This window comes from Mastigoproctus giganteus, chromosome 4 (genome assembly GCF_048544385.1).
Source record: "Mastigoproctus giganteus isolate SK-2022 chromosome 4, ASM4854438v1, whole genome shotgun sequence".
Taxonomy (NCBI): domain Eukaryota; kingdom Metazoa; phylum Arthropoda; class Arachnida; order Uropygi; family Thelyphonidae; genus Mastigoproctus; species Mastigoproctus giganteus.
In genome coordinates this window covers 47018379-47043797 of record NC_143578.1, presented here as the reverse complement: position 1 = coordinate 47043797, position 25419 = coordinate 47018379, and the positions used below count along the sequence as shown (strand labels likewise).

The following is a 25419-nucleotide window of genomic DNA, read 5'->3' as shown; positions in this document are numbered from 1 at the left end:
GCTATGAGTTTGGTAAATAAATTTGACTTATTTGAGGTATTGCTCAAAACATCAAAGGCAGATATTGTTGGGATATCAGGGACATTGTGTCACACAGATATAAGGAATGCAGAACTGGAATTTAGGGAGTACAGTGTGTACAGAAAGGATAGACAGGATGGAAAGGGAGGAGGGGTTATGCTATTAGTTAAGAAACAAATAAAATCCAAGGAAGTGAAGCCAGCCAACATCTCTCGACAGTGCAGTGTCGAGTCAGTTTTGTGTGACCTAAGCATTGGGAGATCAAAATTGAGAGTAGGAGTGTGTTATAAGCCTAATGACTCTGATGAGTATAATAAGAAACTGTACAGAGAAATAGAGTGGGCCAATGCTTAGGGGATTTTAATTTCCCAGATATTGACTGGAATTTCTTTGTTGGTCACTCACACACTAGCAAGGCTTTCGTGGATTTATTGGATGATTGTTTTCTACATCGGCATGTTTGGGAGGCAACTAGAGGGTGTAATACTCTTGATCTCATTATCAGTAGTGATTCTTCATGCATTCAGAATCTGCAGATAAAGGAACCACTAGGTGGCAGTGATCACAGTGTGCTGAAATGGGATTTACTCAAAGAGGTAACTACCATCAGGGGTAAAGGGAAGGGTTTTTGCTTTCGTAAAGGTGACTACGATGGTCTGAGACAGTATTTAAATTCTATAAAGTGGAACCAACTGATGATGTTACCAACAGCAAATACAAAATGGGAAGCATTCAAAGAACTTATCTTGGACGCTACTAGGCTTTACATAAAAACTAAGAAATATTGTTCAAGGTTTAGGCCTAAAATGGATGTCAGATGAACAAATGAGACATATGGCAGAGAAGAAAAATGCATGGCATACATATAAATTAATGGGTGAAATGGAAACCTATGCTAGATATAAGCTGGTCTGTATCCAAGTCACAAAGGAGATTAGGCAGGCAAAGGCAGATTATGAGAAATCCTTGGCAAAGGATGCAAAGAAAAACAGAAAAGAGTTCTTTACCTATGTAAACTCTAGAAGGAAAGGGATGAATCAGATTGGTCTACTGGATATTGATGGTTCAACAGTTGAGGATTCCTGCTCAGGTGGCTAACAAACTAAATGAGTATTTTGCATCTACATTCACACATGAGGAGGTATTCAGGAAGGGGAATGCCAGAGGTGAAGTAAACTCTGGCAGTGAGCTAGATGATTTTGGAATAATTGAGAGTAATGTGGAGGAGAAATTGTTTAAGATAAATACAAGAAAGGCACCTGGGGTGGATGGGATCTATCCAGTTATATTAAAGGATGCAGCAAAGGAAGTAAGCAAACCCTCAGCCATAATTATGAGAACTTCTTTGGACTCAGGGGAGGTACCCATAGACTGGAGATGTGCAAATGTGACCCCAATTCATAAAGTAGGATCAAAGGCTGACACAAGTGATTATAGCCCTGTGAGTTTAACTTCTGTTACAGGAAAATTAATGGAGGCACTGGTTAAAGAAGCACTGCAGGATCATCTAGACAAGACTTCAGTTATAGCTCGGACACAGCATGGTTTTGTTAAGGGAAAGTCTTGCCTGACCAATTTGATTGGATACTATGATGCAGTCACAAAAGAACTGGATGCAGGGAATAACTTTGATATTATATATTTGGATCTTAGAAAGGCTTTTGTTACTGTTGCACATGGAAGACTGCTGCACAAATTGGAGCAGTGTGGCATTGGAGGCAAATTGCTGCTATGGATAAAGGGATGGTTGAGGAGGAGAGGACAGAGAGTGGTAATCAATGGACACTGCTCATTGTGGACTAATGTTATTAGTGGAGTCCCTCAGGGTTCAGCGCTGGGTCTATTATTGTTTTCTGTATTTATAAATTATATGGATGATGGTATATCAAGTTTAATGTCCATGTTTGCAGACGATACAAAGGTTGGCAGGGTTGTTAAGAACACTACTGATGCTATTCTGCTGCAACAGGATCTGGAAAGGTTGAGCAGATGGGCTGAGAGGTGGCAAATGAAGTTTAACATTGACAAATGTAAGGTACTACATATGGGAAACAGTAATCCCAGAGCAATGTATCAACTCTGTGGTACTACACTGACATTGTTAGAGAATGAAAAGGACCTGGGGGTAATTGTGCAGGCAGATATGAAGTTCTCTGAGCAGTGCAGACAGGCTGCAAGAGTAGCTCATGGTGTGTTGTCAGTGATATACAGGAATTTTTCTAGCAGGGATAAGGAGGTGATTATTCCCTTGTATAAGGCAATGGTCAGTCCACACCTTGAGTACTGTATACAGGTCTGGAGGCCTCATTTCAAGAAGGATGTAGAGCTGCTGGAACGAGTTCAGAGGGTGCCTCCGTAGCCAGGTGGGAAGGAGCAGCAGTGCATATCATACACTCCTTGATTAGACCGGAGTTCGAGCCCGTCACCACCAAATATGAAGTATGCGGAAAGGTCAGGGAATGACCACCGCATATTTCCAGAGCAGTATGGCCTTAGTTGCTAATGCTCCTAAAAAAAAAAAAAAAACAAATAACAACAATAACAAGAACGAGTACAGAGAAGGACAACAAGATTAGTGAATGGAACAAAGGGTCGCTCTTACGAAGAAAGGCTTAAGTTTTGCAAATTACAGTGTCTGGAGGCTAGGCACCGGTGAAGTGATCTTATAGAGGTGTATAAAGCCTTGAATGGTTTGGGCATGCTCAATGCTGATGGGATTCTTTCTCTTGCTCAGAATAATCACCTGAGAGGGCATAAATTCAGATTGAGGAAAGACGGTTGTAGGATAGATGCGTGGAAGTTTGCCTTTAGTCAGTGGGTGGTTGATTGCTTTAACAAACTTTCAACTGTCGTTGTAGAAGTTGATGGCTTAAATAGATTCAAAGCAGAACTTGACAAACATTTGGAGCGAGTGGATGGATGAAATAAGGGTGTTTTTTTTTTTTTTTTTTGGCTGGAGCTTGCTTTCTTGCATCATGTGCTAATGCTAATGCTAATGCTAATTATGAACCCAAGGGGGCATAAATATAAATTCAAATTGAGGAAAGAGAGAGATGTGGAATAGATGTTCAGAAATTTGCCTTTAGCCAGTGGGTGGTTATTTGTTGGAACAAACTTCCATCTGTCGTTGTGGAAGTTGATAGGTTAAATATATTTAAGGAGGAACTGGACAAACATTTAGAGAGAATTGTCGTGTAAATTTATTTATTTTTATTGTTTTTTATTATTATTATTATTTTATTTTATATTTTTTTGGCTGATGCTGCATAAGCTCATACACATTCTTTCTTGCATCACATGCCACTACTACTACTACTACTACTACCTTTTCACTGAAGGAAAATTTCTGCACATCTATCCTGCAATTGTCCTTCCTCAATTTGAATTTATGCCTCCTTATAGGTGTAGTCAGAGCAAGTTAAAGGATTCCCATTGGCAATGAGCTAATACAATCCATTGAAAGCCTTAAACCCCTGAATCAGATCTTCTTGCAGGTTCATAGTCCACAGACATTGCAGTTGACAAATGGGTGATCTTATCAGCCTTTCCTGGTAAGAACACCCTTTTGTTCCCCTCACTACTCTCGTTGTTCTTCTCTGCACACATTCCAACAGATCCACATCTTTCATCCTTTCTACAAAGAAGCTTCCAGACCTGTATGCAATACTCAAGATGTAGCCTAACTGTTAACTTTCACAATGGGATAATCACCCCTTATCCTTCCCCACAAAATTCCTGTATATCATTGAGAAAATTCCATCAGCTGCCCTGGCAGCTTGTCTGCACTGTCAGAGAACTTAATATCTGACTGCACAATTATCCTAGGTCTTTTCCTGTTCACTATCCTGGGTGTGGTGCCATGTTGGTATGTTAATCTGTGATTACTGCTACTCACATGAAGTCCCTTGCATTTGTCATTAGACTTTCATTGCCACTTCCCAGCTCATCTGCCTAATTTGACTAGATCTCATTACAGTAGTATATGCTGTTTACTCTGATTAACTACGCTACCAGCCTTCATATCATCTGAAAACTTGGACATTAAATCTAATATGTCTTCATCAATATCATTAATAAATATAGTAGAAGACAATGGGTGCAGCATTGAACCCCGGGGGATTCCACTAACAACATTAGTCCAAAAAGAGCAGTACCCATTGATAACACTCTCTGTCATCTTCTCAACTCAACCACCCCTTTATCCATAGTAGTAACTTGCCCTTAATGTCATACTGCTCTAGTTTGTGAATCAGACTTTTATGTGCAACTTTAAAATTTTTTAATGAAACTACTAAGAAAGCATAATGAAAATGAAATTAGTGTCATCAAGTTAAAATTAAATACCAACGAGGACTTGTTTTAAAAACAAACACACTTCACTTTAATTAAGTAAACATTGCATTTAGATATACCAGAGTGGTTTATCTAAATGTAATGTTTATTTGATAAACAAACAAATAAATAAATAAAAATAGGTTCTATGTTTATTTAATAAACAAACAAATGAAAAATAAATATAAATAATAAAATGAACCACTTTGGTTTATCAAAATGTAATGTTTAATTAATTCAATTAAAAATTTTTAATTTAATTAAATTAAAAATTTTACAAATTTTTCATCCTTGCATTATTAGCAGTGTTGCTCAACTCTTTATGTTGAAGAAAATAGCCCTGTTTAACTGTTTTAATTCATTTTATGCTATACATTTATACTTGTATTATACAATTTATTTATGACCTATAAATTTTATCTCTATTATAAACAATTATGATTTCTAATAAGCTCTTTAAAGTTGTTTCTCTCTCATTTTGTATTCTTCACTTTCACAGGTCCTGCATCGATTACAGTACCACCTCGCAATATCACAAAGCTAGAGGGTGATAGGGCAGAATTCATCTGTGAAGCTAAAGCTTTGCCTTCCAACGTAACTCACAGGTGGTTTCATAATGGGGTAGAAATCTCTCAGCTTTCTTGGCTTGAAACTCGTACTCTTGTAAGGCGAGATGGCACATTGTTTATTAATCCCACCTCAGCAGAGGATACTGGCAAGTATACATGTGATGTTACAAATGGTATTGGAAATCCAGATACAGCATCGGCATACCTTAGTGTAGAATGTAAGTATTCAGAAATCTCTTTTTGTTTTAGCCTCCTGCTGGTTCTAAATATATTTTGCAGACTGTATTCCCTATCTCCCTTGCCCCAGCTAAAAATGAAAATCCAACTTTTCCAGCTGCATGAAAATCTGAAGTATATGCTTCAGCATTGTGGTAAAAAAATGGACCATATTAAAATACTTATAGTGCAGATAGTTTTGAATATTTTTTATTAGGTTATTTTTCCAAGTCAATGAAATTCTTTGATTTTTAAAACTAAACTGTTATTAATTATAATGGTAGCAAATTTTTTTAGCTTTATTTCATAACCTAAATGCAGAAGTAAAAACTTTGTGACCAGTAGCAAAATTACCATACTGCCAGGCCACCACTCTGAAGTTATTGGGTGGGGCAGACATAAGGGAGCCTGACAGTCATTATTTGTCATGGTTGTTAACCTTCTAGCAAGCATGGCACAAAAATTCCAGAGGAAATGCATTTGGTGTATGTAATAATACTTCATTAATTTTTTTTAGGATAAAAGGCAAAATATAGTTGAAAATAGTATACTTTAGAATTTTATTCTTTGTTCTGACACTGTATTGGATAATGAGAACAAATAATGTCTTTAGTAACAGCAGCCATGTTATCCAAAAAAAAAAAGCACGCACACACGCACACACGCACACACACACACAGTTGTGTGTGTGTGTGTATAATGAAATCGATCATTCCCTTGAATATATAACTCTATATAACAAAATCGATCATTCCCTTGAAAAAATTCGTTAAACAGAAATTTCTTCATACAGAAATATGACCTTTTCAACAGCGAAAAATACTGTCAATTCAGATATATAGTAAAACATAGGAAGTAAATCAGAAATAAGTGGGAATGAATAAATTCCCTTACATTTTAAAACAATTAATTTATTAATACACACATATCGAGAAATGACTAAGTACATAATGGGCACAATATATTAGTACACTTTTAAGAATTATGTTGTAAAATATTATTTTTTGTTGTACACTCGGTTGTAATGTACACCATTCATAAAAATGTTCGCATTTGTTTAAACACTCAAATATATTTTCTGTTGCATTTTCTTCCCACTGAAAACCTTGACACAAAGGTTTAAAATGCAGCCAACATTTCTTGTTTGGAAGGTTTAATATTGTTGTTGCCCTCATTTTCATCCAACTCATCATCAGTATTTTCACTTGTTTTTTAAATACGCTCCAAAATGTTGGAGTCACTCGGATATTCAGCTACTATGACATCATGATCAACTCCTAAAAATCCATCAAGAACAATTTCTCCACTGATCAAAGGTTTGTTGCTCAATGTCTTGTAGTAGTTCATCCCTCTCATGGCTGTTAATTGCATTTTAGCAAAGCCTGCTTTTGTGAAACAATTCTTAATCATTGTTTCCATCATATCTCGACTCGACACTTTCGCCAACTCTGATATGCACATCTGAAAATCTATAACTGAATCTATAGGTTGATTCATTAATATGCTCAGTATAATTTTGTTCAGTATGCACCTTTGGTAGTGTATTTTCAAATTCTTAATAATGCCTTGGTCCATTGGCTGCAGTTTAAGTGAAGTATTCGGAGGGAAGAAAACAAGTTTAACACTTGTAAGTTTCGAAATTACCGAGTGAAGGTGGGCAGAGTGGTTGTCGACAAGCAACGCAATTTTTCTGTTCTTCAGAGAAATTTAAAATCCACTGTTCAAATTTTTCTTTTCAACTGTTTCTTTCCATTGGGTATAGTCTTTTTCCCTTACAACTCCACATTCTTTAGTTTACAAATTCCCAGAATTTACTCCAAACTTTCAAACATTTCAGTAATACAACTCATGACATCAACTTAAGCGATTTGTGATAAAACGGCATGTGATAAAAAAAAAAATTAATAACATTTCTGAAATTAGCTTAAAAAACTGTGTTAAAACAGCTTAGTTTACAAACATTGAAAACCATGCAGAGTGGTGTTATTGGAGTTTAAACATTTTTAGATGGTTTCTGGAAATGGTAACCTTCGGCTGTAATAATCAAACTAGCATCACAGTCTCAATTTTAATATTTTGTGATGTAAGATATTTGATAAAATACCTGGTCCTATTTTAAGTCATAATTAATACAAAGTAATACCTTATAAATTAATTTCAAAAATCAATAACATGCAGATACAAAGTTTAAACAATTTATTCAATAATGTATTGGCATTAGTAGAGGCATACAATGGAAGAAAGCAAGCTTATGCAGCATCAGCCAAAAATAAAAACCCTCGCATTTCACCCCTCCATTTGTTCCAAATGCCTGTCCAGCATAGCCTTAAATTTATTTAGTCCATCAACTTCTGCAACAAAAGATGGAAGTTTAGCATTAGCATTAGCATTAGTAGAGGCATATGATGCAAGAAAGCAAGCTTATGCAGCATCAGCAAAAAGAAAAAAAAAAAAAAACTTCCACTTCATCCCTCCATTTGTTCGAAATACCTGTCCAGCTGAGCTTTAAATTTATTTAGGCTATCAACTTCCACAACAAGGGATGAAAGTCTGTTCCACCAACCAACGATCCGCTGGCTAAAGGCAAATTTCCGCACACCTATCCTACATCTGTCTTTCCTCAATTTGAATTTATACCCACTCAGGTGATTATTCTGAGCAACAGGAAGAATCCCATTAGCATTGAGCATGCTCAAACCATTCAAAGCTTTATACACCTCTATCAGATCACCTCTCCGGTGCCTAGTTTCCAGACACTGTAATTTGCAAAACTTAAGCCATTCTTTGTAAGAGCAACCCTTTGATCCATTCACTAATCTTGTTGCCCTTCTCTGTACTCGTTCCAGCAGCTCTACCATCCTTCTTGAAATGAGGCCTCCAAACCTGTATACAGTACTCAAGGTGTGGCCTGAACATTGCCTTATACAAGGGAATAATCACCTCCTTATCCCTGCTAGAAAAATTCCTGTATATCATTAACAAGACACCATGAGTTACTCTTCCAGCCCGTCTGCACTGTCAGAGAATTTCATATCTGCCAGCATTATTACACCCAGGTCCTTTTCATTCTCTACCACTGTCAGTGTAGTACTACAGAGTTGATACGTTGCTCTGGGGTTGCTGTTTCCCATATGTAGTACTTTACATTTGTCAATGTTAAATTTCATTTGCCACCTCTCAGCCCATCGGCTCAACCTTTCCAGATCCCCTGCAAACCTTTCTATCATCTGCAAACTTGGACATTAAGCTTGATATACCATCATCAATATTAGTTATAAATACAGAAAACAATAATGGACCCAACACTGAACCCTGAGGGACTCCACTAATAACATTAGTCCACGATGAGCAGTGTCCATTGATTACCACTCTCTGTCTTCTCCCCCTCAACCACCACTTTATCCATAGCAGCAATTTGCCTCCAATGCCACACTGCTCCAATTTGTGCAGCAGTCTTCCATGTGCAACAGAATCAAAAGCCTTTCTAAGATCCATGTATATAATATCTTAGTTATTCCCTGCATCCAGTTCTTTTGTGACTACATCATAGTATCCAATCAAATTGGTGAGGCAACACTTCCTCTTAACAAAACCATGTTGTGTCCGAGCTATAACTGAAATCTTGTCGAGATGATCCTGCAGTGCTTCTTTAACCAGTGCCTCCATTAATTTTCCTTGAACAAAAGTTAAACTCACAGGTCTATAATCACTTGTGTCAGCCTTTGATCCTCCTTTGTGAATTGGGGTCACATTTGAACTTCTCCAGTCTATGGGTACCTCCCCTGAGTCCAAGGAAGCTCTCATAATTATGGCTAAGAGTTTGCTTACTTCCTCTGCTGCCTCCTTTAATATAACTGGATAGATCCCATTCATCCCAAGTGCCTTTCTTGTGTTTATCTTCAACAATTTCTCCTCCACTTTACTCTCAGTTATTACAAGATTATCTTGCTTACTGCCAGAGCTGAATACACCTCTGGCATTCCCCTCACTGAATAACTGCTCATGCGTGAATGTCAATGCAAAATATTCATTTAGTTTGTTAGCTACCTGAGCAGGATCATCAACAGTTTAACCATCGATATCAAATGGACCAATTTGATTCATCCCTTTCCTTCTAGAGTTTACCTAAGTAAAGAACTCTTTGCTGTTTTTCTTTGCATCCCTTGCCAAAGATTTCTTGTAATCTGCCTTCGCCTGCCTAACCTCCTTTGTAACTTGGTTACAGATCAACTTATATCTATCATAGGCTTCTGTGTCACGTGTTAATTTATATGTATCGCATGCATTTTTCTTCACTGCCATATGTCTCATTAGTTCATCTGACATCCATTTAGGCCTAAATCTTGAATAAAAATTTCTTAGTTGGTATGTAAATCCTAGTAGTTTCCAAGATAAGTTCTTTGAATGCTTCCCATTTTGAATTTGCTGTTGGTAACATCATCAGTTGGTCCCACTGTATAGAATTTAAATACTGTCTCAGTCCATCGTAGTCACCTTTACGGAAGCAATAACCCTTCCCTTTACCCCTAATGGTGGTTACCTCCTTGAGTAAATCCCACTTCAGCACACTGTGATCACTGCCACCTAGTGGTTCATTTATCTGCAGATTCTTAATGCATGAAGAATCACTGCTGATAATCAAATCAAGAGTATTACTCCCTCTAGTTGCCTCCCGAACATGCTGATGTAGAAAACAATCATCCAATAAATCCACAAAAGCCCTGCTAGTGTGTGAGTGACCAGCCCCCAAATTCCAGTCAATATCTGGGAAATTAAAATCCCCCATTATAAGACTCTCTGATTTACTGGCCCACTCTAATTCCCTGTACAGTTTCTTATTATACTCATCAGAGTCATTAGGCCTATAGCACACTCCTACTCTCAATTTTGATCTCCCAGTGCTTATGTCACACCAAACTGACTCGACACTGCACTGTCCAGCGATGTCAACTGGCTTCACTTCTCTGGATTTTATGTGTTTCTTAACTAATAGCATAACCCCTTCTCCCTTCCTATCCTTTCTGTAGACGTTGTACTCCCCAAATTCCAGTTCTGCATTACTTATATCTGTGTGACACCACGTCTCTGATATCTCAACAGTATCCGCCTTTGATGCTTTGAGCAATACCTCAAATTCATCAAATTTATTTACCAAACTCCTAGCATTGCTGTACACGCAAGTATACATGCACCTGTTCCTTTTCTTAGCTACCCTAACACAACCCATGTGTTTACTTGTTCTGCAATGACTCCGAGCAGTCTCTGAAATATCCTGCATCTTGTTTTCCAGGCTTCTGCTCATTCCAATAGAAGCAGTACAAGAATCACTTTCACCTCTGCCAGTGTCTACTGTTAATCTATTAGTCCTTGTATCCCTCCAAGCTAGCAGTTTTCCGACCCACCTAACACTGCCTCGATAGCATCAGCAAATATTCTTGCACCCTTTCTATTTAAGTGTATCCCATCCCTGTAGAAGCAGTCTCTCCTGTTAACAAATACATACTTAGCTGAAAAAAATTCTACCCCTGGAGCCTTGCGCAATCTTTCCAGAGTCGAATTGATCGACAAAGCTCTCATCATATACTCCCTCCTATCGTGTCTGGGCAGAATTGCAGACACTTTCAAATTCAACCCTAATTCACGGCTTTTTTTCAACAGTGACCTGTACTTGTTAAGTAATTCTGCCAGGCCCCTACTCTTAATATCATTAGTGCCAATGTGTACAACTATATCACCTTTAGTGTCCTTAAAAAATTGTTGTTACTGTTATTTAGTTTTTAGGAGCATCAGCAACTAAGGCCATATTGCTCCGGGAATATGCGATGGTCATTTCCTGACCTTTCCGCATCTTCTGTATTTGGTGGTCACGGGCTCGAATCCTGGTCTGATCAAGAAGCTTGTGCTACGCACTGCTGCTCCTGCTCACCTGGCTACGGAGGCGCCCCTTAAAAGATGATATCCGCTGTACAACATCATCAACCTTTGCCCCTGGCAGACATACCCTGGTGCTGTTCCACCTATCCTTTTTACAAAGCATGTTCCCTGTTTCCCTGACAATAGAGTCACCAACTACTAGTTCCTGTTTGTTCCACCAATCAACTACACGCTGGCTAAAGGCAAATTTCCGCACATCAAATCTACAACAGTCTTTCATCAATTTGAAACTGTGCCCTCTCAGGTTCTTAATCTGAGCAAGAGGAAGATTCCCATCAGCATTCAGCTTGCTCAACCCATTCAAGGCCTTATACACCTCAACCACATCACCTTGCAAGTGTCTACTCTCCAGGAGCTGCAATTTGCCTTTCTTTGTAAGACCGCCACTTTGTTCTCCTCACCAGTCTTGTTGCCCTTCTTTATACTCATTCTACCAACTCTTCATCCTTCCTAAAATCAGCCCTCCAGACTTGTTCACAGTACTATAACTGTGGCCTGTTCATTGCCTTGTGCAATGGGATAATCATCTCCTTGCATCTGCTAGCAAAATTCCTATATATCACAGGCAAGACTCCATGACCTGCTCTAGTGCCCTTCTACACTGCTCAGCGAACTTCATATCTGACTGCACAATTACCCCCAGGTCTTTTTCATTCTCCACTTCCCTGAGTGTAGTACCACACAGTTGGTATGTTTCTCTTCGGTTACTACTACCCATATGCAGTACTTTGCATTTGTTAAAGTTAAACTTCAGTTGCCACTTCTCAGCCTATTTTCCCAACTTATCTAGATCCAGTTGGAGAAGCATACTGTTTTTACTGTCGTTAACAACCCTGCTAACCTTTGTATCATCTGCAAACTTAGATATTAAACCTGATATACCTTCATCAATACCATTGATAAATATACAAAACAACAATGGGCCCAACACCAAACCCTGGGTAACTACACTAATAACATTTGTCCATGAAAAGCATTCTCCACTGATTTCCACTCTCTGTCATCTCCCACTCAACCATCCCTTTATCCATTGTAGCAACATTACCCTTAATGCCATACCTCTCCAATTTGTACAGCAGTCTTCCGTGTGCAACAGTATCAAAAGATTTCCTGAAATCTGAAGTATATGATACTTCAGTATCAAAAGCTTTCCTGAAGTATATGATATCAAAATTATTTTTGACATTCAGTTCCTTTGTGACCACACAATAGTATCCAATCAAATTGGTCAGACAAGACCTCCCTTTAACAAAACCTCATGCTGTGTCTTAACTATTACTGCAGTCTTGTCTTGATGATCCTGAAGTGCTTTTTTAACTAGTGATTCCATTATTTTCATCGGAACACAAGTTAAACTAACAGACCTATAGTTACTTGTGTCACCTTTTGAACACCCTCTGTGAATTGGTGGTACATTTGCACACCTCCAGTCCATGGGGACCTCCCCTGAATCCAAGGAAGTTCTCATAATTATGGCTAAGGGTTTGCTTACTTCCTTTGCTGCCTCCTTTAATATAACTGGATAGATCCCATCCACTCCAGGTGACTTTTTTATGTTTAACTTCAACAATTTCTCCTCCACTTTGCTCTCAGTTATTACAAAATCACTTTGCTCTCTGTTAGAATTTGATAAACTTCTGGCACTCACCTCATTGAATAACTCCTCATGTGTGAATTTAGATGCAAAATACTTGTTCAGTTTATCAGCTACCTGAGAAGGGCGCCTCCGTAGCCAGGTGGGAAGGAGCAGCAGTGCGTAGCACATGCTTCTTGATTAGACCGGGGTTCGAGCCCGTCACCACCAAATACGGAGTATGCGGAAAGGTCAAGGAATGACCACCGCATATCCCGGAGCAATATGGCCTTAGTTGCTAATGCTCCTAAAAACCAAATAACAAACAACAAACAGCTACCTGAGCATGATCATCAATAGTCAGCCCATCTATGTTAAGTGGTCCAATTTGATTAATTCCTTTCCTTCTAGAGTTTACATAAGTAAAGAACTCTCTGCTGTTTTGATTTGCATCCTTTTCTCATAACCTGCCTTTGCCTGCCTAACCTCCTTTGTGACTTGATTACAGACTAGTTAGGTGTCTCCATAGCCAGGTGGGAAGGAGCAGCAGTGCGTAGCACACGCTTCTTGATTAGACCGGGGTTCGAGCCCGTCACCACCAAATACGGAGGATGCGGAAAGGTCAGGGAATGACCACCGCATATTCCTGGAGCAATATGGCCTTAGTTGCTAATGCTCCTTAAAAAAAAAAAACCAAAAACCAAACAGACTAGTTTATATCTGCCATAGGCTTCTGTGTCACCTAATACTTTATATGCATCCCATTCATTTTTCTTCTCTGCCACGAGCTTTGTTAATTCATCTGACTTCCATTTAGGTCTAAATCTTGAACAGTATTTCTTAGTTGGAATGAAAAGCCTAGTAGCCTCCAAAATTAAGTCCCTGAAGGCTTCCCATTTAGAATTCAACGTTGATAACATCATCAGTTGATCCCACTGTACAGAATTTAAAAACTGTCTGAGACCCCTGTAATCACTACAGGGGTCTCAGACCTTTACGAAAGCAAAACCCCTTCCCTTTAGCCTCGATGGTAGTTCCATTATTATTATTATTATTATTATTGTTATTATTATTATTAGCCATATGGTGCAAGGAAACCTAAGACTTATGCTTCACTAGCCAAAAAAAAATTCCTGTGTTACCCTGAGAGAGAGAGAGATAGAGAGAGTCAGAAGTAGAAGGGAATCACGAAGAAAGCAAGAAAGAGAAGAATGATGATATCCAGCTCAGGACCCTGGGTTTGCCAAGCGCATACTCACCAGATGTGAGTCCCTATATTAGTACATTGTGATCACTGTCACCCCATGGTTCCTTTATCTGCAAATTCTTAATGCATGAATAATCACTGGTGATAATTATATCAGAGTATTACTCATTCTGGTTGCCTCTCAAACATTTTTCTGTAGAAAACAGTCATCCAATAAATCCACAAAAGTCTTGCTAGTGTGCGAGTGGCCAAGCCTCAAGTTCCAGTCAATATCTGGAAAGTTAAAATCCCCCATTATAAGATTCTGATTTACTGGCCCGCTCTATTTCTCTGCACAATTACTCATTATACTCATGAGATTCATTAGGCCTATAACACACGCCTACTCTCATGTTTCCTTACCCAGTGCTTATGTCACACCAAACAGACTCAACATTGCATTGTCCACCAACATCATTTGGATGCACTTCCTTAGATTTTATGTGTTTCTTAACTAACAGCATAACCTCTCCTCCCTTCCTGTCCTGACACCACGTCTCTGATATCCCAACAATATCTGCCTTTGATATCTTGACTAGCACTTCAAGCTCATCAAATTTATTAACTATACTCCTAGCATTGGTGTACATGCACCTGTTCCTACTCTTAGTTATCCTAACACAGCTTATGTATTTACTTGTTCCACTATGACTCCCAGCAGTCCTGGAAATCTCCATTACCTTGCTTTCCAGGCTGCTGCTCACTCTAGAAGCAGTGCAAGAATCACTTTTGCATCTGCCTGCGGCAACTGTTAACCTTTTATTCTGTGTATCTCAATCTATAATGTTATGAATATTGTCAATAAAATGGATGAATTTGAGTTGTTGGTTGACTGTATAGGTATACCAAGTCTCAGTTCTGTCCCGACTTTGGGCTGAACTGGGTTTAGTTTCTACTTCTGATAAAAAAAAAAAAAAAAAAAAAACTATCACTGTGGTAAGGTCATCCTCTGATTTGGAAAAATCTCTGGAGAGTATTGAGTCTGTGTGGTGCGAGAACATTAGCAACAAAGAAAAGTTAAGGTGGGTCATGGAATACCCCATGTGATAGTTATGAGTGTGATAAGCCTCATATTCAATTAGACTGGACAAGCAATTATGGGTACCTTGTTATGGATTATTTCAACTTACTGCTCATTGATTGGAAATCATGGATGGGTAACAACATGTGGGATAATTTTTTTTAATTGTTTCAATGACTCTTATATGTATTGACATATCAGGAGAGCACAAGGAACATGAATATCCTTGACCTGGTCATCATTAGTGGTCCACAAGGTAATATCACAAATATGATGGTAAAAGAAATGTTAGTGGTGGGCAATCATAGTACCCCAAAGTGCACAATATAAATTAGATATGAGAAGACAAGGCGCCTCCGTAGCCAGGTGGGAAGGAGCAGCAGCAGTGCATAGTACATACTTCTTGATTAGACCAGGGTTCGAGCCCGTCACCACCAAATACGGAGGATGCGGTAAGGTCAAGGAATGACCACCGCATATCCCGGAGCAATATGGCCTTAGTTGCTAATGCTCCTAAAAACCAAATAACAAACAAACAATGAGAAAACAAGGTGGGGCAGGAGGCAAGAGCTTTAATTTTAAAGGAGAAGGATTATTGTGGACTAATGAGCTTCTTTATGCTGTTAATTGCATAACTGCCAACTCTCTGGATTTACGACAGTGAATCTATCTTTATTACTTAATTTGACTCCTGCTTCATTTCAGTATTCTAATACAGTTGGTGACAGAGTTTATCTATCTTTTTTTCAAAAATCCCTTTTTTCTGTACTGTTTCCTTTCATAAAAAAAAAATAATACAATTACATTAAAATTGTAATTAAAAAAAATTGTGAATTTCTGCTTATTTTCCTTAATGAATTGGCTCTCAGATGTACTAATCTATATTGCACAATAGAAACATGTGATAATATCATTGTTCTTTGTAATATGGGATTATTTCAAAGTACTTGTGTGGTGTGAAGCTAATAATTTCTTTCAGTCAAGTGCCAAAGAAATACAATAAATTTTAGAAGACATATACACAAGATAGCATTAGCATTAGTAGAGGCATCTGATGCAAGAAAGCAAGCTTATGCAGCATCAGCCAAAAAAAAACAAAAAAACCCACTTCCACTTCACCCCTCTGTTCGTTCAAAATACCTGTCCAGCTGAGCCTTAAACTTATTTAGGCTATCAACCTCCACGACAAGGGATGGAAGTCTGTTCCACCAACCAACCAACCACCCGCTGGCTAAAGGCAAATTTCCGCACATCTGTCCTACATCTGTCTTTCCTCAATTTGAATTTATGCCCTCTCAGGTGATTATTCTGAGCTAGAGGAAGAATCCCATCAGCATTGAGCATGCTCAAACCATTCAAGCCTTTATACACCTCTATCAGATCACCTCGCTGGTGCCTAGTCTCAAGACACTGTAATTTGCAAAACTTAAGCCTTTCTTCGTAAGAGCACCCCTTTGTTCCATTCACTAATCTTGTTGCCCTTCTCTGTACTCGTTCCAGCAGCTCTACATCCTTCTTGAAATGAGGCCTCCAGACCTGTATACAGTACTCTAGGTGTGGCCTGACCATTGCCTTATACAAAGGAATAATCACCTCCTTATCCCTGCTGGAAAAATTCCTGTATATCATTGACAATACTCCATGAGCTACTCTTGCAGCCCGTCTGCACTACTCAGAGAACTTCAAATCTGCCTGCACAACCACCCCCAAGTCCCTTTCATTCTCTACCACTGTCAGTGTAGTACCACAGAGTTGATACGTTGCTCTGGGATTACTGTTTCCCATATGTAGTACTTTACATTTGTCAATGTTAAACTTCATTTGCCACCTCTCAGCCCATCTGCTCAACCTTTCCAGATCCTGTTGCAGCAGCATAGTGTCAGTAGTGTCACTATGCTGCTGTCCTTGACAACCCTGCCAACCTTTGTATCGTCTGCAAACTTGGACATTAAGCTTGATATACCATCATCTATATCATTTATAAATACAGAAAACAACAATGGACCCAACACTGAGCCCTGAGGGACTCCACTAATAACATAAGTCCACGATGAGCAGTGTCCATTGATTACCACTCTCTGTCTTCTCCCCCTCAACCACCCCTTTATCCATAGCAGCAATTTGCCTCCAATGTCACACTGCTCCAATTTGTGTGGTAGTCTTCCATGTGCAACAGTATCAAAAGCCTTTCTAAGATCCAAGTATATAATATTAAAGTTATTCCCTGCATCCAGTTCTTTTGTGACTGCATCATAGTATCCAATCAAATTGGTCAGGCAAGACTTCCCCTTAACAAAACCATGCTGTGTCCGAGCTATAACTGAAGTCTTGTCTAAATGATCCTGCAGTGCTTCTTTAACCAGTGCCTCCATTAATTTTCCTGGAACAGAAGTTAAGCTCACGGGTCTATAATTACTTGTGTCAGCCTTTGATCCTCCTTTGTGAATTGGGGTCACATTTGCACATTTCCAGTCTATGGTACCTCCCCTGAGTCCAAGGAAGCTCTCATAATTATGGCTAATGGTTTGCTTACTTCCTTTGCTGCCTCCTTTAATATAACTGGATAGATCCCATCCACCCCGGGTGCCTTTCTTGTGTTTATCCTCAACAACTTCTCCTCCACTTTACTCTCAGTTATTTCAAGATTCTGTAGCTTACTGCTAGAGTTGAATACACCTCTGGCATTCCTCTCGCTGAATAACTCTTCATGTGTGAATATCGATGCAAAATATTCATTTAGTTTGTTAGCTACCTGAGCAGGATCATCAACAGTTGACCCATCAATATCAAGTAGACCAATCTGATTCATCCCCTTCCTTCTAGAGTTTACATAAGTAAAGAACTCTTTGCTGTTTTTCTTTGCATCCCTTTCCAAGAATTTCTTGTAATCTGCCTTCGCCTGCCTAACCTCCTTTGTAACTTGGTTGCATATCAACTTGTATCTATCATATGCTTCTGTGTCGTGTGTTAATTTTTAAGTATTCCATCCATTTTTCTTCTCTGCCATATGCCTCATTAATTCATCTGACATCCATTTTGGCCTAAACCTTGAACAATATTTCTTAGTTGGTATGTAAAGCCTAGTAGCTTCCAAGATAAGTTCTTTGAATGCTTCCCATTTTGAATTTGCTGTTGGTAACATCGTCAGTTTGTCCCACTGTATAGAATTTAAATACTGTCTCAGTCCATCGTAGTCACCTTTACGGAAGCAATAACCCTTCCCTTTACCCCTAATGGTGGTTACCTCCTTGAGTAAATCCCACTTCAGCACACTGTGATCACTGCCACCTAGTGGTTCATTTATCTGCAGATTCTTAATGCATGAAGAATCACTGCTGATAATCAAATCAAGAGTATTACTCCCTCTAGTTGCCTCCCGAACATGCTGATGTAGAAAACAATCATCCAATAAATCCACAAAAGCCCTGCTAGTGTGTGAGTGACCAGCCCCCAAATTCCAGTCAATATCTGGGAAATTAAAATCCCCCATTATAAGACTCTCTGATTTACTGGCCCACTCTAATTCCCTGTACAGTTTCTTATTATACTCATCAGAGTCATTAGGCCTATAGCACACTCCTACTCTCAATTTTGATCTCCCAATGCTTATGTCACACCAAACTGACTCAACACTGCACTGTCCAGCGATGTCGACTGGCTTCACTTCCTTGGTTTTTATGTGTTTTTAACTAATAGCATAACCCCTCCACTCTTCCTATCCTGTCTATCCTTTCTGTAGACGTTGTACTCCCCAAATTCCAGTTCTGCATCCCTTATATCTGTGTGACACCACATCTCTGATATCCCTACAATATCTGCCTTTGATGTTTTGAGCAATACCTCAAATTCATCAAATTTATTTACTAAACTCCTAGCATTGGTGTACACGCAAGTATACCTGGACCTGTTTCTATTCTTAGCTACCTAACACAACCCATGTGTTTACTTGTACCGCAATGGCTCCCAGCAGTCTCTGAAATATCATGCAACGTGTTTTTCAGGCTTCTGCTCATTCTAATAGAAGCAGTGCAAGAATCTCTTTCACCTCTGCCAGTGGCTACTGTCAATCTATTGGTCTTTGTCTCCCCCCAAGCTAGCAGTTTTCCGACCCACCTAACACTGCCTCGATAGCATCAGCAAATATTCTTGCACCCTTTCTATTTAAGTGTATCCCATCCCTGTAGAAGCACTCTCTCCTTTTAACAAGTACAGTCCAGGCTGAAAAAAATTCTACCCCTTGAGCCTTGCACAATCTTTCCAGGGCCGAATTGATCGACAAGGCTCTAATCATATACTCCCTCCTATCGTGTCTGGGCAGAATTGCAGACACTTTCAAATTCAACCCTAATGCTCGGCTTTATGTATTGTATTGAAAAATCTTTGTATACTACTTGTGGATATGATTTTTTCACATGTGGCAGGAAATGCACTGTAATCAGTCTGCAATTCTGCCCAGACAGGATAGGAGGGAGTATATGATGAGAGCCCTGTCAATCAATTTGGCCCTGGAAAGATTGTGCAAGGCTCAAGGATAGAATTTTTTTCAGCCTGGTCTGTACTTGTTAACAGGAGAGACAGCTTCTACAGGGATGTGATACACTTAAATAGAAAGGGTGCAAGAATGTTTGCTGATGCTATCGAGGCAGTGTTAGGTGGGTCGGAAAATTTCTAGATTAGGGGAGGATACAAGGACTAATAGATTAATAGTAGCCACTGGCACAGGTGAAAGTGATTCTTGCACTGCTTCTATTGGAATGAGCAGCAGCTTGGAAAATAAGATGCAGGATATTTCAGAGACTGCTCAGAGTCATTGGAGTAGTAGTAGTAGTAGTAGTAGCAGTACTAGCAGTGGCATTTGATGCAAGAAAGCAAGTGTATGAGCTTATGCAGCATCAGCCAAAAAAAAAAAAAAAGTCACACCATTCCCTCCAAATGCCTGTCCAGTTCCTCCTTAAATTTATTCAACCTATCAACTTCCACAACGACAGATGGAAGTTTGTACCAGCAATTAACCACCCACTGGCTAAAGGCAAATTTCCGCACATCTAATCTACATCTGTCTTTTCTTAATTTGAATTTATGCCCCCTTAGGTTCGTAATCTGAACAATTGGTAGGATCCGAACAGAATTCAGCGTGCTCAACCCATTCAAGGCCTTATATACTCAATCAGATCACCGCGCAAGTGCCTAGTTTCCAGCCACTGCAATTTGCAAAACTTAAGCCTCTCTTGGTAAGAGGATCCCTTCATTCCCCTCACCAATCTTGTTGCCCTTCTCTGTACACGCTCAAGTAAATCTACATCCTTCCTAAAATGAGGCCTGCAGACCTGTACGCAGTACTCATGCCGTGGCCTGACCATTGCCTTATACAGAGGGAAAATCACCTCCTTTTCCCTGCTAGCAAAATTCCTATATATCATTGACAAAATCCCATGACCTGCCCTGGCAACCTGTCTGCATTGCTCAGAAAACTTCATATCTGACTCCACAATTACTCCCAGGTCTTTTTCATTTTCTACCACCTTAAGTGTAGTACCATACAGTTGGTACGTTTCTCTCAGGTTACTTCTACCCATATGCAATACTTTGCATTTGTCAAGGTTAAACTTCAGTTGCCACTTCTTAGCCCATCTGCCCAAATTATCTAGATCCTGTTGCAGTAGCACACTGCCATTACTGTCATTAACAACCCTGCCAACCTTTGTATCATCTGCAAACTTCGACATTAAGCCTGATATACCTTCATTAATATCATTGATAAATATACAAACATCAGTAGACCTAACACCGAACCCTGCTTGACTCCACTAATAACATTAGTCCAAGAAGAGCAGCACCCATTGATTACCACCCTCTGTCTTCTCCCACTTAACCATCCTTTTATCCATTGTAGCAACTTACCCTTAATACCATTCTGCTCCAATTTGTACAATAGTCTTCCATGCGCAACAGTGTCAAAAGCTTTCCTGAAATCCAAATATATGATATCAAAATTATTTTTTGCATCCAGTTCCTTTGTAACCACATCATAATATCCTATCAAATTTGTCAGACAACACTTTCCCTTAACAAACCCATTCTGTGTCTGATTTATTGCTGCAGTCTTGTCTAGATGATCCTGCAATGCATCTTTAACCAGTGACTCCATTATTTAACCGGAACAGAAGTTAAACTAACTGGTCTGTAATTACTCGTGTCACCCTTCGATCCCCCTCTGTGAATTGGGGATACATTTGCACATCTCCAGTCCGTGGGAACCTCCCCTGAGTCCAAGGACACTCTCATAATTATGGCTAAGGGTTTGCTTAGTTGCTTTGCCGCCTCCTTTAATATAACTGGATAGATCCCATCCACCCTAGGTGCTTTTCTTATGTTTAACTTCAGCAATTTCTCCTCCACTTTGCTTTCAGTTATTACAAAATCATTAAGTATCCTGCTACAATTTGATAACCTTCTGCCATTTTCAAACCTTAATAATTCCTCATATGTGAATGTAGATGCAAAATACTCATTCAGTTTGTTTGCTATCTGAGCAGGATCATCAACAGTCGAACCATCGATGTCAAGTGGACCAATCAGATTCATCCCCTTCCTTTTAGAGTTTATATAAATAAAGAAATCCTTGCTGTTTTTCTTAGCATCTTTTTGCCAAGGATTTCTCGGAATCTGCCTTCGCCTGCCTAACCTCCTTTGTCACCTGATTACAGACTAGCTTATATCTGCCATAGGCTTCTGAGTCGCTTGATAATTTATATGCATCCCATACATTTTTTTCTCAATTACGAGTCTTATTAGTTCATTAGATAACCATTTAGGCCTAAACCTTGAACAATATTTCTTAATAGGTATGAACGTTTTAGTAGCTTCCACGATTAATTCCTTGAATGCTTCCCACTTAGAATTTACTGTTGGTAACATCGTCAGTTGGTCCCAGTGTACAGAATTTAAAAACTGTCGGAGACCACTGTACTCACCTTTACGGAAGCAAAAACCCTTTCCTTTTCCCCTGATGGTAATTATATCTTTAAGTAAATCCCACATCAGTACACTGTGATCACTGCCACCTTGTGGTTCCTTTATCTGCAAATTCTTAATACACGAATGATCACTGCTGATAACCAGATCAAGAGAATTACTTTCTCTGTCTGCCTCTCGAACATCCTGCTGCAGAAAACAATCATCCAATAAATCCACAAAAGTCTGACTAGTGTGTGGGTGACCAACCCACAAGTTCCAATCAATATCTGGGAAGTTAAAATCCCCCATTATAAGACATTCCGATTTACTAGCCCACTCTATTTCTCTGTACAATTGTTCATTGTACTCATTCGAGTCATTAGGCCTATAACACACTCCTACTCTTATTTTTGCTTTCGCAGTGCTTATGTCACACCAAACTGACTCAACAGTGCACTGTTCATCTATATCAACTGGATGTACTTCTTTTGATTTTATATTTTTCTTAATTAACAGCATAACACCTCCTCCCTTTCTATCCTGTCTATTCTTTCTGTACACATTGTACTCCCCAAATTCCAGTTCAGCATTCCTTATATCTGTGTGACACCATGTCTCTGTTATCCCAACAATATCCGCCTTTGATGTCTTGACCAACACTTCAAATCATCAAATTTATTTACTATACTTCTAGCATTGGTATACATGCAAGCATACATGCTCCTACTCCTATTCCTGGTTACCCTAACACATCCCATATACCCACCTATTTCAGGATGACTGCCATCCGTCCCTGAAACCCCCAACACCCCTCGCTTTAGGTCGCTACTTATTCTAATAGAAGTTGTGCAAGAATCACCTTCACCTCTGCCTACGGCTACTGTTAAACTATTAGTCCTTGTATCCCCCCCAAGCTATCAGTTTTCCGACCCACCTAACACTGCCTCGATAGCATCTGCAAATATTCTTGCACCCTTTCTATTTAAGTGTATCCCATCCCTGTAGAAGCAGTTTCTCCTGTTAACAAGTACAGTCCAGGCTGAAAAAAAATTCTACCCCTTGAACCTTGCACATTCTTTCCAGGGCCGAATTGATCGACAAGGCTCTCATCATATACTCCCTTCTATCGTGTCTGGGCAGAATTGCAGACACTTTCAAATTCAACCCTAATTCTTAGCTTTTGTTCAACAGTGACCTGTACTTGTTAAGTAATTCTGCCAGTCTCCTACTCCTAATATCATTAGTGCCAACGTGTACAACTATATCACCTTTTGTGCCCTTAAAAGATGATATCCACTCTACAACGTCATCAACCTTTGCCCCTGGCAGACATACCCTGGTCCTGTTCCACCTATCCTTTTTACAAAGCATGTTTTGCGTTTCCCTGACAATAGAGTCTCCAGCAACTACTAGTTTCTGAGGGACCAGCACATTCTGCCTTTGGGGCTGCCGCTGTGTTGCGTGATGACCAAGTGCAAGCTGTGGCGTTGATGTGGGCAGCTGAGAACCTGAAGGGGCCCTCAATTTAGATCTTTTGAGGGCATCCACCCTGTCCTTCAAACTCTCATATAGGCCCATAACAACACTGAGTTGTCGCCTGATTTCCTTACACTCCTTACATCGCGCACACACAAAGACATCACCCATGGCAATGTCATGTTCCGTTTCAGAGAGTTCGGCAAACATTTCACAAGTTGCACATTTTTTTAGGCTGTGTTGCGTTGGAGAATCACCCCCCTCACTTCTCCCCCGAGTCACAGCACTCCTGCCACTTTTAGCCCGTTGCTTTGCTGCTCTAGTTTGGGGCATGATACTGTAAATTAATAAAATCAATAAATTAAATTAATTAAATGTCAATACTATGCTATCTAATAGAAACAGTGAAGCGTAATACTCTATAAATTATTCGTTAGAGCTACCTAACTACCTCAATTAAAAATTTGAATTCCCTACCACTATATACAAAAACAATGGCTGCAAGATTCGAACGAAATAACGGTTATTAAGTATTACTATATATTGTACTTAATACGTAGTCTTAATACTATAAGACTACGTATTAAGTACAATATAAAATAACAATTATGTAAATAAAAAGGCAAACACTTATCGTTTTTTTCGGAGCCTGCAACTGACAGCTGTAATGTTTAAAGAGAGTCAGCGCCCTCCTTGTGGGTACAAGTAAACACATGGGTTGTGTTAGGGTAGCTAAGAAAAAGAACAGGTGCATGTATATTTGCGTGTACAGCAATGCTAGGAGTTTGGTAAATAAATTTGATGAATTTAAGGTATTGCTCAAAGCATCAAAGGCGGATATTGTTGGGATATCAGAGACGTGGTGTCGCACATATATAAGTAATGCAAAACTGGAATTTAGGGAATACAATGTCTACCGAAAGAATAGACAGGAGAGGAAGGGAGGAGGGGTTATTCTATTAGTTAATAAACACATAAAATCCAAGGAAGTGAAGCCAGTCGACATCGCTGGACAGTGCAGTGTCGAGTGAGTTTGGTGTGACATAAGCATTGGGAGATCAAAATTGAGAATAGGAGTGTGCTATAGGCCTAATGACTCTGATGAGTATAATAAGAAACTGTACAGGGAAATAGAGTGGGACAGTAAATCAGACTGGAATTTGTGGGTTGGTCACTCACACACTAGCAAGGCTTTTGGGGATTTATTGGATGATTGTTTTCTAAATCAGCATGTTCGGGAGGCAACTAGAGGGAGCAATACTCTTGATTTGATTATCAGTAGTGATTCTTCATGCATTAAGAATCTGCAGATACAGGAACCACTAGGTGGCAGTGATCATAATGTGCTGAAGTGGGATTTACTCAAGGAGGTAACTACCATCAGGGGTAAAGGGAAGGGTTACTGCTTTCGTAAAGACGACTACGATGGTCTGAGACAGTATTTAAATTCTATACTGTGGGACCAACTGGTGATGTTACCAACAGCAAACTCAAAATGGGAAGCATTCAAAGAACTTATCTTGGAAGCTACTAGGCTTTACATACCAAATAAGAAATATTGTTCAAGGTTCAGGCCTAAATGGATGTCAGATGAACTAATGAGACATATGGCAGAGAAGAAAATACGAAAATAAATTAACTTGTGACACAGAAGCCTATGATAGATATAAGTTGATCTGTAACCAAGTTACAAAGGAGGTTAGGCAGGCGAAGGCAGATTACGAGAAATCTTCGGCAAGGGATGCAAAGAAAAACAGCATGGAGTTCTTTACTTATGTAAACTCTAGAAGGAAGGGGATGAATCAGATTGGTCCACTTGATATCGATGGTTCAACTGTTCATGATCCTGCTCAGGTAGCTAACAAACTAAATGAATATTTTGCATCTACATTCACAAATGAGGAGTTATTCAGGAAGGGCAATGCCATAGCTGAAGTAAACACTGGCAGTGAGCTAGATGATCTTGTAATAATTGAGAGTAAAGTGGAGGAGAAACTGTTGAAGATAAATACAAGAAATGCACCTGGGGTGGATGGGATCTATCCAGTTATATTAAAGGAGGCAGCAAAGGAAG

At 39.3% G+C, this 25419-nt stretch overlaps 1 protein-coding gene across 4 annotated transcripts in view; it reads left to right on the top strand.

Annotated features, from left to right (window-relative positions):
• The window catches only part of LOC150086693 (protein turtle-like), a 1103226-nt gene that overhangs the window by 532500 nt on the left and 545307 nt on the right, over window positions 1-25419 (top strand). For all 4 annotated transcript variants that reach the window (XM_090372696.1, XM_090372694.1, XM_090372697.1 and 1 more), the window contains one exon: window positions 4853-5140. In XM_090372696.1, coding sequence (XP_090228822.1) covers window positions 4853-5140 — 288 coding nt within the window. The remainder of the gene's footprint in view (window positions 1-4852; window positions 5141-25419) is intronic.